General features: G+C 37.2%; 1 protein-coding gene across 1 annotated transcript; it reads right to left on the reverse strand.

The window, feature by feature from the left end:
* Window positions 1-2,807: 2,807 nt before the first annotated feature.
* On the reverse strand, window positions 2,808-4,077 carry LOC126722351 (F-box protein At3g07870-like). The gene has a single exon (XM_050425504.1). It carries the CDS (start codon window positions 4,075-4,077, stop codon window positions 2,884-2,886), a length of 1,194 nt encoding a protein of 397 aa, XP_050281461.1. The 3' UTR covers window positions 2,808-2,883.
* Between the last annotated feature and the right edge of the window lie 14,550 nt (window positions 4,078-18,627).

Genomic DNA, 18,627 nt, shown 5'->3' on the forward strand with positions numbered 1-18,627 from the left:
ATACAAGTAAAGAAATCCTAATTCTACTAGAGGTACAACTTTTGTAGTTCTATCAACCTAGGTTTTGATTTCTTATATAGGAATGGCTCAAGCAATAGGCTTAAAGCCCAATAAATAGGCTTTATTCAATAGTATTTTTTTTATTAAAAAAACCCAATCTTAACAAATAAATAAATATAGCCATATTCTATGAGGAAATAATTTGTTTTAGTAAAAACTCAATGCCATTTAAAAAAAAAAAAAAAAAAAAAAAAAAAAAAAAAAAAAAAACCTCATCACAATAATTATTTTGGCAAAAATATTTTTTCTAAAATTAAAATTGATAAAACGTTATAAAATTTTAAATAGAGAAAAATTAATAAATAATTTTTTATGTCAAGAAGTGAGAATAAAAATTACTAATTAAATAATAATAATAATAATAATAATAAACTTCATTAAAATTATCGTCTGAGAACTCAAATTATATTGAGTCAATTATGCGTCTATAAATACCCTGCTATGGGTCCATTGCAATACATGGTTTATATAGAAAAAATATATATTTATAAGGAGTATTTCTCCATAGACGTAGGTTGTCAAGACCAAACCATATAAATTAATTAACACCCTTTCACTTTCTTTCTAATTAATGAGTCATTTACATTTTAATAGATTTTGACCTAGAGTAAAACAAAAACACTTTAATTTTAGAAAATATAATACATACATATATTGAGTCACTTGTGGGGAATAACATGATTTCTTTTTAATAATTTTTAGTATATTAAAACACAAATTTTTTATATATATAATCAAATGTAGAAAATCTAGTGATAATTTTTTTTTTTTAATAATTAACACATTGTGATTGGTATAAAATAAAATTGATGTAAAATGATGTAAGTCACTAAGTTGTCATTGCATATAAATTGGTGCTTTGCACCAAGTAAAATCGACCACCTTAACCAATTATGAAATTTTGGTGCGTATATATTCACAAGAATAAGAAGATTTTTGATGAATCCAATTTGTTTAAGTTATTACAAAAAAAAAATTATAAAAAAAATAATGCAATGCACGGGGCCAGTAACTATAGGTGTAACAGAACTTACGTGTGGCTTAACAAGTTTTAATTTGGGCCTAATGATTTCAGTACAGATAATGGGTTATACTTCAAATGGGTCCAATTTTAATCTTCAAGCCCACACTATGAGTCATTTTGAATGTGTGGAATTTTCAGGGGAATAGATTAAAAAAATGGGCTTAGTCTTATTAAGAAGGCCCAGTTCAGTTTGAAATCAAATCCAGTAGCCCCAGTCACAACAACAGTCTTCAAGAAATCATATAATTATTATTATTATTATTTATAGACATGATAGAAATTCTACTCTAACATAATTTAAGTGTATGTGTGTGAAATTCTCTCCTAAAGACTTGAACCTCAGTTCTTATTCTCTCACCCCCATAAGCACTTATACTTATAGAATGACCATCGCACTAACAGTGTGCGATGGTCAAATCATAATAATATTAGTTATTCTTTGATGGGATATATAAAATTTTGATTATTAATTTTCCTTTTATGAGAATTATAAAAATTTGATTGTTTAATATATGATATCAATTTGAACGACGAAAATGAAATTTAAGCGTTTGATATTTGCAGTGAAGAGTGCAACAAGAATGACCCAATAGCACTATTCAAGATATGATGAATAGTCAATATGTGTTTCACACCTAATCCTATTTTTATTTTGTTTTTTTTTTTTTGTTTTTTTAATGGCAAATAACCTTCCAAGGGAACTCCATGCAGCCTAGCACCACTCAAAACCTCATAGAAAGAATTTTGCTAGAAAACAATTTATCCTCCACGCATGTTTGGACCAAGACCTTGAATAAAGAGTTTGGAAGAATTGAGCAAACGTTTTTGGCTCCTAGTCATGAGTGGATAGCACAAAGTGTCTCGTATCAATTGTGAATGTGAAATTGACGCTGTTTGAAGTAAAAATTATTAAACAATTGTTTGAAATCTTTCAAGGTTTAAGTTCTGCTCTAAAACAATTGTTGTGCTATACGGGTCTCCTATGCTAATGTGCATATAATAAGTTTTTTTTTTTTTTTTTTTTTTTAATTTTAATGAGAAAGATGTGCATATGCTAATGTGAAGCACATGAGAATGAGCATAAAAGGAAAAAATAATGAGTGATTATTAATAAATAAATAAAAAATGTTATTAATAATATATAGGTCTATCTAAATAAAAATCAATAAGAAGTTAGTATAACTGTAACATTACTCATAATTATGTTCAACTTGGCCACAAAAGGATGCTTTACTGTCCTTTGACAACATATGTTTGAACAAACAAAGGAGAAACATGCTCTACTGTCCTTTGAAACAGGAAAATTTTCAAAAACTAGCATATTTCTTATTCTCTATGGGTCCATTTGGATTGAACTTATTGTTGCTGAAATTGAAAACTGAAAACTGAAAACACTGTAGCAAAATAATTTTTAAATATGTGAATAGTACTGTAGAACCCATTTTTAATATTTTTTAGTGTGTGAAAGAACAATGATTTTTGTCCCCTACACAGTGAACCCTGAAAAACGTAAAACAGGAAAATGTAGACGCAGGATTCAATTGAATCCAAATGCTCACTATATATTTTACCAATGTTTCAGGCACATCAACCTGGCCTCAAAAAAGAGAACCACGAATTCTTTACTTGTCATCACTTATAAACATCAATCAACCCTTCTCTACATTTGATCAAAATTACGGAGAGAAGACACAGATTCAGCTCACAATATCCCCCCAAAAAAAAAAAATCCCTTAATGTCATTCAACCATTTAATATCAAAACCTATATAAAAGATGGCAGACACATTGAACAATACCTCAAGCATTGACTAAACTCAGTGTGTAGGGAACAACTCGTACCGATCCCTTATGCCCGTCAAGTTGAACATTTTTGGTTGCTTGTGTAAATGGATCGTACAATACCAACTGCCCTTTTTTATTTTCCATTAAAATCTGCCCACTCTTCCAAAACAGCAATGGCCTTTTCAAATCTAACGAGGGATCAATTGTAATAAGCCTAGTCCACGACTCCTTAACACCAAATTCAAGCAAAACCCATATATCAAAACCCGAATTATCCGAAACTCTAGAATAAATCACCATAGCAATAAACCCGTTCAACACCAGGAGACTCCGCCACAGGCCAATAACGCTTTTATCAGGAAGCGGCGTCATGTTGAAGACCTCAGTGCTAAAGTCAAAGGCAACAATTCTATTATCGTTGTAATCGTCTTCATCTACAGTCAACCAGAAAAAGAGTCCATTCATGTATGCAGTCATATGCCGATAGGGAAGAATACCAGAGATCATTTTTGGATCATGTTCGACCTGTCTCCATGAACCAGTGCTTAAGCTATACACTCCCACTCCCTTCCCAATTCCCACTTCGCCAGGGTATAATTTACGTGTGTGTCCGGCCATGCACTCCGCAACACAATCACTATAAATCCTGACGATCTTGAAGTCATTGGATCTAGAGTCAAACCCGAATCCCACGAATTTGTCATTGAGCATGTAATGACCACGGGTCATGGGAGGGAGAACCTCGAGTTCTGTGGGGGTGGCGGCATTAAAGGGGTTCCATAGGTAGATGTTGCTGTGTCTGGTATAGTCATAGAGACAGAGGAGACCATCACAGGAAGCGACTATGCTCAAATTGAGATATGGAGTTGGATATGGAAGATTCCAGTGGTGTCGAAGGACAGGACGAAGTGGGAGATTAAGCGGGATTCGAAACCCACAGTCGAGTAGTGTGTCGTAGGAGAGGAAAGAGTATGTATGCTTATCACAACGTGGTTGGATCGTGGATTTGACAAGGAGGAGTTGAGGATTAGGGTTTTGGGATTTGGTGGCCAGAATGGAGTGGTTGAGGATGTTTTCAGAGACAAAATCTAGGGTTCCTATGAGAGCAAGCCAAGTTTTGGAGATACACCTGAATCGAATTAGGGTTTTGGGGAGCAAGCGTGAGAGTATATTTACCACCAATTCCTCAGGCAGATAAAAGGTTGACATTGTTGCTTTGGGGCTAAGATAAGCAGATAGATGAGATACAACGTTTTTTTTTTTTTTTTTTGTTTGGTTGGTCGAAGGTAAGAAGATCTTGGAATGGTGAAACGGAATTAATAATGGAAAAGAAAATTGAGAGAATAAAAGAAACCTAATTTGTATAGGTTTCTAAACTAAATAGACTTCAATTAATAAGTAAGAGTAGATAAGATGGAAAGCTTTTTATTTCTTTTATTTTTATTGGTATTAGAAGACCGAAGATGGAGTGGTGTTATTATAGTTAATAAAAATTCTTCGTTTTCTTTCTCAAAAAAAAAAAAAATCTTCGTTTTCCTTATCCCTCCATCTAAAGGCTTGGCAATTGTAAATAAATAGACTGTTGTTTAAGTAGGCCCAATAAGTGTGGAAGTAAGGGGAAACAACAAATAAGGCCCACTATTATACTAGAGGGGTCAAGAAGTGAAGTATCAAATCAGGGGACTACGGGCTTAAGTGAGGAGTCGTGGAAAGAAAGGGCAACACAAAGCCCATTAACTAATGTAGATCCACCATTGGGTGTTGGGATTGGTATGAACAGAAATCCTGAGAGTTTTAACAAAGACCTAGTTGACGTGAAAATGCATCAAAAAAAGAAGAAGGTGGCTGAGGTAAATAATGTTGCAAGAGCGACGGAGGTTGCTGGGCAACCCTGCCAAGACCAATGAGTCTCCTAAGCTGGAACTACCAGGGGCTTGGGAACCTCCGGATAGTTAAAGCCTTAGAAAAGGCGATTAATAAAGAAGAGCCCAACATTGTCTTCTTGATGGAGACAAAGCCAAACAGAGAGTGGATGGAGAAAGTAAAAGAGCGGTGTAAGTTGAAGCATGATTTAATCGTTCCTAGTGATGGATGTAAAGGTGGGCTAGCTATGTTATGGAAGGAAGGTATAACAGTGGAGATTAAAACTTATTCTTAGGATCACATTGACACATGGATTGAAGGTGGATAGGATGGAGGTTGCTGGCATCTTATGAGGTTTTATGATAACCCCAATACAGCAAAGTGATTGGAGTCATGGGCCAAGTTAAAATCCCTTAAGGGCATGTCATCGTTGCCTTGGCTCACTATTGGTGACTTTAATGAAATTACGAGTCTCACAGAGAAGGAAGGAGGACGAGCAAGACCGAGGCAGATGGAGAATTTTATAGATGCCATAATTATTGTGGGTTTAAGGAGGTGGCATTGACGGGGCCGAAATACACTTGATGGTATCAACAGGCAGATGGTACACAAATCCGAGAAAGGCTTGAGGGCGTTGGCCAATAAGGAATGGATGCATTTGTTCCCCACAGCAAAACTGTACCATCTCTCTTCATCGGCATTAGACCACTCACCACTCTCACTTCATCTTGTGCCAAAAAAGAGGAAGAAGAAAATAAGGAAGACATTTAGATTTAAATCAATGTGGCTAAAGGATTAGATGCGAGGAGATTGTTAAAGCTGCATGGGAAGAGGGGGTGCATGCAAGTGCGAAGGGTGTTCTGAAGAGTTGCTTAGAACATTGTCGACATGACTTAAATGCATGGAATAAGGAAGAATTTGGCCACGTGGGAAGGAAAATTGCCAAGCTCCAAAAGAAAATGGAATGGCTAGAATTACAGCCACCTAGTTCAGACATGACTATGGCAATGAGGTCCACTAGAACTAATCCAAACTGTTGGTTGGAGAAAGAAGACGAGATGTGGCGCTAGAGATCAAGATTGAACTGGTTTCAAGGGGGTGATAGGAACACTAGCTTTTTTCATACAAAAGCTTCGGCTAGATACCAGAAAAATTATATTAAAGGTTTAGTTGATGATCAGGGGAGGTGGCAGGAGGATGAGTTGAAGATTGAGGAAGTGGTTGTGGCCTATTTTGACAAGCTTTTTACTTCAAGCAAGCCAGATGACTTTACCGAAATTTTACATGCAATCCAATCGAAAGTGACAACTTCTATAAATGATGATCTAACCCGAGCTTACACGGCACAAGAAGTTAGAGTGGCTCTGAAGCAGATGTATCCCCTAAAAGCCCTTGGCCCCGACGATATGCCCCCTATTTTTTTCCAACATTTCTGGAGTACTTGTGGTGAAGTTGTAACAAGCATAGTCTTGGATTTCCTCAATCATGGTATGTCCCCTCCAAATTTTAATGAAACTCATATTGTGCTTATCCCAAAAATAAAAGAACCAAGACATATTTCTAACTATCAGCCAAGTAGCCTTTGTAATGTAGCTTATAAGAGTGCTTCTAAAGCATGCAATAGCTAATAAACTGAAAAAATTTCTCTCATCCATTATTAGTGATACCCAAAGGGCCTTTGTGCATGGAAGGTTAATCACAGATAATGTACTAGTAGCTTTTGTGATATGCATCATATTAGTCAGAAAAAAGGAGGTAAACTAGGTGACATAGCCATAAAACTTGATATGAGTAAGGCTTATGATAAGGTGGAGTGGGCTTGTTTGGAGAAAATAATAGAGAAATTGGGTTTTGATGTTAAATAGAGGAAGTTGTTCATGCAATGTATCACCACTGTATCCTATGCAATTAAGATCAATGGTTGCCTTAGGGGTCGCATTATTCCTTCTAGGGGTATCTGGCAAGGAGACCCCCTATCACCTTATCTATTTCTGTTGTGTACAAAAGGATTATCGGCATTAATTAAAGCTTCAGTGTGTAATGGTAGCATGGAAGGGATTGCTATATGTCGTGGGGGTCCTAAGCTCTCCCATCTATTTTTTTGCAGATGATAGACTCATTTTCTGCAAAGCATCGCTAGCGGAACATGACTCATTACAAAAAGTTTTGGAGGTTTATGAACAAGCCTCGGGAAAGTAACTGAATAGAGCAAAAACATCCCTGTTCTTTAGCAGTAACACCCCCAAGGAGATCTAGGAAGAGATTAAAAGAAGATTTGGTGCCCAAGTAATCAAGCAGCATGAGAAGTATCTAGGTTTGCCGTCTCTTGTGGGCAAGAACAAACGAAGCACTTTTAATGATATAAAAGAGAAGCTTGGTAGGAAATTGTCTGGATGGAAAGAGAAGATGTTATCCAAAGTGGGAAAAGAAGTTTTGATCAAAGCAGTGGCTTTAGCTATAGTAACCTACACTATGAGTTGCTTTAAATTGCTAGATACTCTCTGTAATGAGTTGATAGCTATGATAGGGAAGTTTTGGTAGGGCCAAAGGAAGGATGAAAACAGAATCCCTTGACTGAGCCGGGAAAAGATGTGTGAACCAAAGTCAAATTGAGGTATGGGTTTTAAGAACCTAAAATTTTTTAATTTAAGTTTGTTGGCAAAACAAGGGTGGAGACTCCAAGTAGACCAAGATTCTCTGGTCTATAGAGTTTTGAAGGCGAAATACTTCCCAAGGTGTGAGTTTATTCATCCTTCAATTGGCAATAACCCATCATACATGTGGTGTAGCATTATGACACCTCAATCACTAGTTAAAGAGGGCTTGAGGTGGAGGGTTGGAAATGAGGCAAGTATTCGCATATGGGAGGATAGGTGGTTACCTAATCTATCAGCACATAGAATAATTACCCCTAGACTTTTCCTACATGCAGATACCCGGGTGGAAGAGTTGATCAATGGTGGTAATGCTGAGTGGCGTACTGAGGTAATTGACACTTTAATTTGTTCCTACCACATAAGGCTGAAGTTATTAAAAGCATACCTATTAGTTACCGACTGCCACCTGATAAACTCATTTGGCTGGAAACAAGAAATGGGTTATTCACGGTGCGAAGTGCATATAAGCTGGCTGTGGCTCGATTCTCATCACCCAATAAAGGTTCCTCTTCGGATGCTAGCAAATTGGGATGTTTCTGGAGAAGGATATGGATTATCCTAGTGCCACATATAATCCGCCATTTTGCGTGGCGAGAATGTCGCAATGCCCTGCCGATGAAGGATAATCTGTTGAGTCGTAAAATAACCAAGGATGAGCTATGCGATGACTGTAAAGGGGCCTCGGAGTCAATGGGTCATGTCCTTTGGGGATGTCCAAAAGCGAAGAAGGCCTGGGAGTGCTCCAAGTTGGTGTTATCAAGTTCTGTTGAAGCAAACTTGTCCTTCCAGGACGTTATGTAGAAGTTGCTCATGCATGAGGACGTGGGTGAGGAACACGTGGCACAAGTAGTCACTACTGCATGGGCACTGTGGCACAACCATAATGAGGTAAGGTGCGGCAGAGTAAAGGAAGTCAGGGAAGCAAATTTTCAGATGGGCGTCAGACTACCTTAGGGAGTATAGGTCGGTGGTGTCGCAAGACAGCCCAGTAGCCTCCATGCCTCATCAAGGTGTGACATGGGCTCCCCCACGGGGTGGACACTTCAAAATCAACGTTGATGGGGCAGTTTTTATGAAGTAGAAAGTAGTTGGAGTTGGGGTAGTAATTCGAGATAGTGACGGTAGGCTCGAAGCAACTCTAAGCAAGAAAATCTTGTTACCATTAGGCGCAGTTGAGGTAAAAGCAAAGGCTTTCGAAGTGGGTCTGCTTTTTGCCAAGGAGGTTGGCGTACATGATGTTTTACTGGAAGGTGATTCTATGATAGTTTATAATGCTCTCTGTAACTATTCTCTGGCCCCATCTTCAATTGCTGTTGTGGTCCAAGGTATTCAAGACATCAGTGGTGACTTTCGAAGTGAAGGTTATTCTCATGTTAGGAGACAAGGAAACTTACCTGCCCATATTTTAGCAAAGTATGCATCTAGCATAACTGATTATGTTGCATGAATTGAAGAGAACCCTTGCTATATTATGCAGGCTCTTGTTCATGATGTAAACTCTATTTCACAGTTGCCATAAAAGTATATCTATCTTTCCCATAAAAAAAAAAAATATATATATATATATATATATATATAGACTGTTGTTTTTAAAATTTAAAAAAAAATACTATTATTTGTGGACCTTAAATAGTACCTTTACATGATAGAAACAAAGAGATAAGATAATCACCTATCCCAGGGGCGGCCCAACATAATTTGGAGCCTAAGGCGAAAAATTTATGCGAGGCCTTTAATATGTAAATATTAATTAAACAAAATTATTTAATACTAATCAAATTAAGGTTAATTTGATACATTAAATACATAAATAATACCAACTAGACTAATGTTAATTTCATATAGAGAATTGAATATCATAGTTGAATTATAAATATTAATAAAAAGAAATAAAAATATATTGCAATTAAAAAAGATACTTTATTTTGAATATAAGACGATGCATAGTTAAATAAAGTTCTAATCTAATTTTTAATTTTATATTTTGATTTTAAGAGAGAGAGATAGATATTATTTGGTGTATGATTTTGTAGGATATTAGTTTATAAAAATCAAAGTCTCAAACTATTAGGGGAGATTAATCTATAATTAATTATTTAACACATTTGGAACATCTTTTTGAAAAAAATTTCGGGTTTCAATTGAGTTAAGGTTGTCTCGTACTTTGAGAGTCTTAATAGAAATGAAAAAGAAAAATGCGCTAATTAAAAATACTATAAAATGTTCAAAATATAATGTGATATTGTTTCTCATTGATAAACTTCATCAATTTAACTAATGAATGTTTATATCACATTTTTTGTGATTAATAACATGACAATTTATAAGTTAATAGTAAAATATGTATATCACTAATAAAAAAAAATGTACGACTCTAACTATAAAAAATGGGGCTTTTTTTCTCAAATTTTGTTTTTTAGTGGGGCCTTAGGCCTAGGCCTAACTTGCCTAGGCCTTGAGCCGGCCCTGGCCTATCCTAAACTAATGCTCTATTTTGAAAATACAAAACAGAAGATAATTATTTAAAAACAAAACCTATCAACTAATAATCCTAATTTGTAGCAAATGTCCCCTGTCCCCAGTACCCACGTAACGTTCTAGTTCTAGAAGAACGAAGTCGGTGAGCTAAAAGTCGAAAATTTCCTTCCTGGTTCGTGGTCAATATCCTTGCTTCGGTTCTAGTTCTAAAAGGAGTAGGTCCACGCGTTAAGATTAGGAAATTTCCTTCCTGGTTCGTGATAAGATGTGCAATTGAGGAAAAATTGTACAGTAATTGCTTTATTTATAATTGTCTTTTACCTCTCTTTCTTTTCCACCAAAGAAGCATACACCATACAATACACTTCCTCTTATCTTCTTACGTCGCTTTACTTTCTATTCTCTTCAGTTTCCTTATCTAATTTCTAGGCTTCACTGCTATTTTAGTTTACTTGTACTTTGTTTCTCAATTGGGTTTACAAATACTATATTGGATATAGAATATTTGAAGCAAAGTAATGGCAGGAGGAGCAGCTCTTGGGGCGGTATTTGGAGAGGGCTTTGCGGTGTTTCATTACACAGATAAGGATGTGGGAAGCAAAGCCCTTATGTTACACAACCCTTTCTCAAAGACCTCGAATCCCAGCTAGGTGGTTTGGCACCAACGGTCAATGATATAAATCGATTAAGGGAACAACTTGATCTCCCACAAGTGGAAACAAAGAGCTTGATCGAACAGATGAAAAAGGGCAAGAAGCTGGTTCTATCAGAATAGCAGTGAAGATGATCACAAGGAAGCAAGAGCAGAGGATGAGACAGCAGAGCTTAATTTGAGTGAAGAACAAAGTTCTGCATAAACGACATCAGAACCATGAAGAAACGGCAAGTAGTTTTAGTGTCTGTATTAATACCCACACGTGGGAAAGTTAGTTATTTGCTGTATAAAGACACGTGTAGAAGTTAGTTAGTAGAGTTTGTTAGTCTCTGTTTTTCAGTTAGATCAGTTCCGTTACTTGAGTCAATCTATATATAGTCTTGTACATTCATCTTTGTGATTAATGAAAAAGATTCATTTTTTGATATGGTATCAGAGCGAATTCCCAATTTTTAGGGTTTCTTTTTCTCTCAAATTTCTTTTCAATTTTCTCAGGAAAACACTCTGTTTTTGAGAAAATTCTTTTTCTTTGTCATCAATGGCTTCCGCTGCCACAAACACAAATACAGCTGGTTCAACTAATGGTCCTGTACTTGAAAATCCATCTCCTTCTTCACAAGATTCACCAATGAATGATCCCTTGTTCTTGCATCATGCTGAGAATCCAAGCTTAGTGTTAGTTACGCAGCCTTTAATTGGTGGAGAAAACTACTCAGCTTGGGCTCGAGCTGTGAGAAAGGCATTGCTCACCAAGAACAAATTGGGATTTATTGATGGGACTCTGACTCTCTCATCTCCATTGATTTCTACTCCTTCATCTGTGCAAGCATGGATTCGATGTGATAACATGGTTGGGACCTGGTTGACCAATTCAGTTTCTTCAAAGCTTCAAGCAAGCATTATATATGAAGATACTGCTCTGGAAATATGGACTGATTTGAAGAATCGTTTTGCACAGACCAATGGACCAAGGGTATTCAATCTCCAAAAGGAAATTTCAGAATTACATCAAGGTGGGATGAGCATTACTGATTTCTTTACTCAGTTGAAAGTTTTTTGGGATCAGTTACAAAACCTTAGTCCATTCCCTTCTTGCTCTTGTGGAAAGTGTATGTGCAATATCAACAAAAGACTCAATGATTTACAAGGTAGAGAGTCTGTGATGAAGTTCTTAATGGGAGTAAATGAGTCTTTTTCTCAAGTTAGGTCTCAAGTGTTACTCATGGATCCTATTCCATCACTGAGCAAGGTTTATTCCTTGATGATCCAAGAAGAGACTCAAAGATCAATCCCTAATACACCAGTTGTTAAAGTAGATTCCACTGCTTTGGCTGCTAAAGTGTCCACTGATCAAGCCAATTATGTTGTTAATTCTGTTGGAAAAGGAAAAGATAGGCCTGTTTGTACCCACTGTGGCAAGACTGGTCACACTGTAGACAAGTGCTATAGATTGCATGGGTTTCCTCCAGGTTTTAAATTCAAGAATAAGACTACTATGGCACATCAAGTCTCCTCAGGATCAAGCTCAGAATTTGTTTCACCAATGCATCAATTTTCTGCCTTCAGTCCTGAGCAGTGCCAACAGCTTTTAGCCTTGTTTAGTGCATCCAATCTTTCTTCTGCAGCACCATCTCATATATCAGATGCCTCAATGGTCACAGCAACTCCTTCTTCCACTTCTGCTAATGTGGCAATGGTAGGTATGAACTTCTCTCATAGTGTTTTTGCTGCTCAAGTGGTAAATAGAAAGGCTTATGGTTGTAATACTTGGATCTTGGACACTGGTGCAACTGATCATTTTGTATGCTCAGTGGATTTGCTAACTTCAATCACAGCTATTAGGCAATCTTTGGTTCAATTACCTAATGGGGAATCAGCTCAAGTAACTCACATTGGGACTGTTACTCTTTCTTCTTCCCTTGTTCTTAAGAATGTCCTTTGTGTTCCATCTTTTTCTTTTAATCTCTTGTCTATTAGTTCTTTAACTCATTCAGAATCATATTGTTGTGTTTTTCTGTCTGCTTATTGCTTCATTCAGGACCTTATTTCCTGGAAAACGATTGGGGTAGGCAAAGCACTTGATGGATTGTACCTGTTGCAGTCAAACAGCCTTCACCAATCCTCCAGCTCTTCTTTTGCTACCTTTCTATCAGCTCACAACCTCACTGATGCTTTTGGTCATTTCACTGCTGTTACTTCCACATCAGTCTCCTCTCAACCTTCATCTATTTGGCATGACAGGTTGGGGCACCCATCTGATGTTAAACTCAATAGTTTGTGTCATGTAATTCCTTCTTTAAAACCTTCTTGTAACAAAGGTTGTCAAATCTGTCCTATGGCAAAACTTAAGCGATTGCCCTTTCCTTTTCATAATAATATCAGTTCTTGTGCTTTTGACTTGATACATATGGATGTATGGGGTCCCTACTCAACTCCAACTTTAGATGGCTTCAAATATTTTTTAACTATTGTGGATGATGCTACAAGAGCCACTTGGTTATTTTTAATGAAGTCTAAATCTGATGTTAGGGAGTTATTTTCTTCTTTCTATACTATGATTCATACTCAATTTAGCCTTAAAATCAAAGCTGTTAAAACTGATAATGCCAAGGAGTTTAACATGTCTGCCTTCTTCAATTCTCATGGAATTATTCATCAAACCAGCTGTGTTTACACTCCACAACAGAATTCTGTTGTGGAAAGGAAACATCAGCATCTTCTTTGCATAGCTAGAGCTTTACAAATTCAATCCCAACTTCCTCTTCAGTTTTGGGGTGATTGTGTGTTACATGCTGCCTATCTTATCAATCGGCTTCCATCTCCTTTGCTACATGATAAAACTCCTTTTGAACTTCTTTTTCACAAAATTCCAGACTATTCTAATCTCAAAACTTTTGGTTGCCTATGTTTTGCATCCACCATTTCTCACACCAGATCCAAGTTCTCTCCAAGGGCAAGGAAGTGTGTCTTTCTTGGCTTTCCTTTCAATACTAAAGGTTTCAAAGTTTTTGATCTTGTCTCTCACACTATTTTTGTTTCTAGAGATGTCACATTTCATGAAAATGTGTTTCCTTTTGTTTCCAACTCAATTACTTCTGTCCAGCAGCCTTGTTTCATTCCTGTGTCTAGTGTTCCAGCCATTAATCCTCTCTTTGATCCTTTAATTCAATCTAAGTCTACATCTGCTCCTGCTGTACCTCTTGATCCCATCACTCATATTCATCATTCTATTGATGATGACCTACTTGATGAGGTTCCAGTTGAGCCCCCTGATCCTATTGTTGATCCTATCCCTCTTAGAAAGTCTTCTAGAGTTGTCAAACAACCCTCCTACCTACAAGCTTATCACTGCAACCAGGTCTCTTCTGTCATTGCTGCACCTACTTCCCAGTCAGGTACTTCTCATCCACTTTCCTCACATCTCTCTTATCAACACCTCTCTTCATCTTACAAATCCTTTTGTTGTTCCATTTCTTCTCTTGTTGAGCCTACCTATTATTATCAAGCTGCTTCTAATCCCAAATGGCAAGAGGCCATGACTGCCGAAATAGCTTCCCTTGAAGCAAATCACACATGGACTTTAACCCCTCTACCTGCTGGTAAGAAGCCTATAGGGTGTAAATGGGTGTATAAAATCAAGTTCAAGGCTGATGGTTCAGTTGAAAGGTACAAGGCAAGGCTAGTTGCTAAAGGTTTTACACAGAAAGAGGGTGTGGACTATTTTGAGACCTTCTCCCCAGTGGCCAAAATGGTTTCTGTCAAAGTACTCCTTGCTGTGGCTGCCATAAAGGGCTGGTTCCTTAGTCAATTGGATGTGAACAATGCCTTTTTGCATGGTGATTTGGATGAGGAAGTTTATATGGCTCTTCCACAAGGGTTTCATAGCCAGGGGGAGGTAGTTTGTAAGCTGAATAAGTCCTTATATGGGCTAAAACAAGCATCTAGGCAATGGTTTGCCAAGTTTTCTGGCACTTTGTTGCAGCTTGGTTTTACTCAGTCCAAAGCTGACTATTCATTGTTTACTAGGAGGCAAGGTGATGTTTTCATGATGCTTTTGGTGTATGTGGATGATGTCTTAATAGCTTGTAATAATAAGGCTGAGATATACAGATTCAAGGTTTTGTTGGATGACAAGTTCAAGCTCAAAGACTTAGGTGATTTAAAGTATTTTCTTGGATTGGAGGTTGCTAGATCAGCCAAGGGAATTTCCCTTTGTCAAAGGAAATACACTCTTGAGGTGCTTAATGATGCTGGTATGTTAGGCTGTAAACCAGCTAAGACCCCTATGGAACAAAGTCTCAAGTTAAGTCAATTGGAAGGAGAAGAGCTCAAAGATCCCAGCACCTACAGAAGACTAATTGGGAGATTATTATATCTGACCATCACAAGGCCAGACATTACTTTTGCTGTTCATAAGCTTAGCCAATACATGTCCAAACCAAGAAAACCACATTTAGATGCAGCCTATAGAATCTTACAGTACTTGAAGAATGAACCCGGGAAGGGTCTCTTATTTTCTTCCAAGACAGATTTACATTTGAAAGGCTTTGCAGATGCTGATTGGGCTTCATGTTGTGATACAAGGAAGTCAATAACAGGTTATAGCATCTTTATTGGAGATTCTTTGGTGTCTTGGAAATCAAAGAAGCAGTCCACAGTCTTCAGATCCTCAGCAGAAGCAGAGTATAGAGCTATGGCAGTTGCAACATGTGAACTTGTGTGGATTTTGTACTTTCTAAAGGATATTGGAGTTAAACATGACAAAGAAGCATTGTTGTTCTGTGATAGCCAGGCAGCATTGCACATTGGTTCCAATCCCGTTTTTCATGAGAGAACCAAGCACATTGAAATAGACTGTCATGTAGTCAGGGATAAAGTTTTGGAAGGTGTCATCAAGCTTAATCATGTGAGGTCTCATTGTCAATTAGCAGATATGCTTACCAAAGCATTGGGGTACAATCAATTTTCCAATCTTGTTAACAAGATCGGGATGATGAATATACATACACCAGCTGCTCTTGAGGGGGAGTATCAGAATAGCAGTGAAGATGATCACAAGGAAGCAAGAGCAGAGGATGAGACAGCAGAGCTTAATTTGAGTGAAGAACAAAGTTCTGCATAAACGACATCAGAACCATGAAGAAACGGCAAGTAGTTTTAGTGTCTGTATTAATACCCACACGTGGGAAAGTTAGTTATTTGCTGTATAAAGACACGTGTAGAAGTTAGTTAGTAGAGTTTGTTAGTCTCTGTTTTTCAGTTAGATCAGTTCCGTTACTTGAGTCAATCTATATATAGTCTTGTACATTCATCTTTGTGATTAATGAAAAAGATTCATTTTTTGATAGGTTCACAAGTGGATTCAGTCAGGAAGACAATCCTTGAAAACCGGCTTGCAATGGAAGAATGCCCAAGAGCTTAGCCTCTAGGTCACCCTCTCTAAGATCTGACTACAAGTTACAACTCTTTTGATCCGCAAGAGGAGGATGTCCAAGAGCTTAACTCCTTCCGAGATCCGACCACAAAATCACAACTCATTTGATCCAATACTCAATGAGTTACGTTTGATTACTCGACATGATGATTGGTTCTAATACTAAATGTTACATACTCATGAGTAGAACTCACCTTTTAAATTCAGCTTGAAAGAGAATGATGCTCAAATCTTGGAATATGGGACACGAGGTATATGCAAAGTCCAATCTTGGAAATGCAGTTCTTGATTTCCAAGATTTTGGTCACTTCAAGAACTGTATTTCCAAGATTTGACTTTGCTGGAAGTACTTCAATCTTGATTTCTAAGTGCGATTTGGCTTTGCTAGATTTTCATGTTTAAATGCTGTGTGCTTTTTTGTGTGCCACATGGCAGGGGAATATTTATTTTGTGTGGTGAAAGATTTGAACTCTATTAAGTAATTAATTATTGTTGGTTTACCCAAAAAAAAAAAAATTTTAATTATTGTTGGGCAAGATCCAGTATCTTTTGATTTGTACATATGTACCCTTAAGATAAGAGGATTAAAAATCCCATTCATGGAAAAAGATTTTCCACCAAATTTTTTTCCTTTTTAACTGATCCTAATCTTATTTACCCAAAACCTACTATTAACTATGCCAAAAGCTAAAGAGACATATAGTTTAAAATGGGTCTGACTTACATTTAGTACTTTTTTAATTAGAATTTCTTTTTGTTTTAATGAGAAACTGACATATTATTCACTAATTAAATAAAATGGGGAGATCAAAACTTACTACTACTTGTAATTGTGTACTAAAAAAGCACTTAAAATAAACCAAACCTGTTTAAAATAATATTTTATCTTCCACTTTATTAGTACCTAACAACCTAATCAATGCATGCCTGACTTCTGGTCTAACAGATGGCCAACTGATGAGTTAATAAGTGACTGTTGGTACCAATCAAGCGAAGGTTCCTTCCGCCAACCCAAGCCTCCCCCAAAGTAAAAAAACAAAAAAGGTCAGTTCCATGACTTCTATCTTTCATTTACGCGGCATAACATGGAGGTGTTGCAGGGTTGATCACTTGATCTTAATTCTCGTGGACACAAAAATGACCCATATGATTAATCAACACTATTGTGAACATAATAATTTTCGTACTTAATTTTACAATTTATTAATTTGTGTGATTATGTATAATCGGAAAAAAAAAATGTAAATCGCACAAGTTGATAGTGGACAAAAAAAAAAAAAATCAGCGCGCGAATCATAGAAGTGTGAATTTAAATATTCGATTGAAACGTCTCTTAAGATTATTCGTAATCAAGTGACATAATTTGACCAGCCTGCCACCGTCAATATAATTCGATCTCAGTGGGGAGCCCCAAGCCAGGAAAAGACTTTGGGCAGTTAAAGTAAGTCAACTGAGCATGTAAAATGTTCCTTCATAGTTTACCAAAAAAAAAAAAAAATGCTCCTTTATACTGATATATTAATAAGTAGCAATAAACCGAAAATAACTAAGCATATAAACCGATATTCGAAACTCCCAGCAATAAAAATAAAAATAATTACTGTATGAAAAAAAAATTTACCGCACTTGGAGAAGGATTATACCAGTTCAAATTTTCCATTGAGAGCCAAATGAAATGGGTCCTTGATAATGGCCCATAGAGTTTTGAGAACCAGCTCTTGGTGTTGAGAAGATGGGATAGAGTTTTGAGAACCAGCTCTTGGTGTTGAGAAGATGGGAGAAAGGGATGACGCCAAGATCAGTAAAGTTCACAACGGTTCCTATGTGGGTGCAAGTATGGGGTTTACCCTTCGCCCTCATTAACGAAGATGCAGGGAGAGATATTGGAAGCAGATTAGGCCGAGTGGTGGATGTAGACTCAAAAGCTCTCACGGCAGACCAAGCAAGATTCCTCAAGGTTCGGGTGGAGGTTCCATTAAACAAACCTCTACGTCGAGGCAGTCCGGTGATAAGTCCGGAGGGGGATAAAGCACTAGTGGCGTTTAGATATGAGAGATTGGTCGGGTTGTGCTACAGGTGCGGTATGTTGGGCCATGAAGAAAAATTTTGCATGGTTTCACCGGAGTTGGTGGAAGGGGAGAATCCTTATGGAGAATGGATGAAAGCAAGGTACAGAGGTAGCCAGGGGAACATGGGGAGACGTCCATAGGGATTTCAACAGCAAAATGAAAAGAATGGCAGGGCGAACCATGGCAGAGGTCCAGCATAGGGGGCGACGAATTCAAATTCAAATTCTGGAGTAATGTCATTTATGAGAATGCCGAAATATCAGGGATTAATGATGAGGCAAATAAAATCCCATCCGTTTTGGAAGCAACTTCAACAGAAACAGAGTTGATGATGGTTGACCCTACAATTAAGGACTCTGTTTTAGATGAGGGGAACAAAGTATCCTTAGAAGCCGCAAATCAAGGTATTAACCTTTATAATGTCCCTCTTAATTACGGCACTAACTCTATTCCTTTTGGAACAGAAACAAAGGCTAAACAGAGTACATCTGGGCCACGTGACTCACCACATGCTAAAATTCTGCCCATGCACCCAATCGGCCCAATAAACCAAAAAGCCACAAGGAAGAAAGGTTTACATAAAAGTGAGGCGGCCAAACAGGA

Source organism: Quercus robur, chromosome 4 (genome assembly GCF_932294415.1).
Source record: "Quercus robur chromosome 4, dhQueRobu3.1, whole genome shotgun sequence".
NCBI classification, from domain to species: Eukaryota; Viridiplantae; Streptophyta; class Magnoliopsida; order Fagales; family Fagaceae; genus Quercus; species Quercus robur.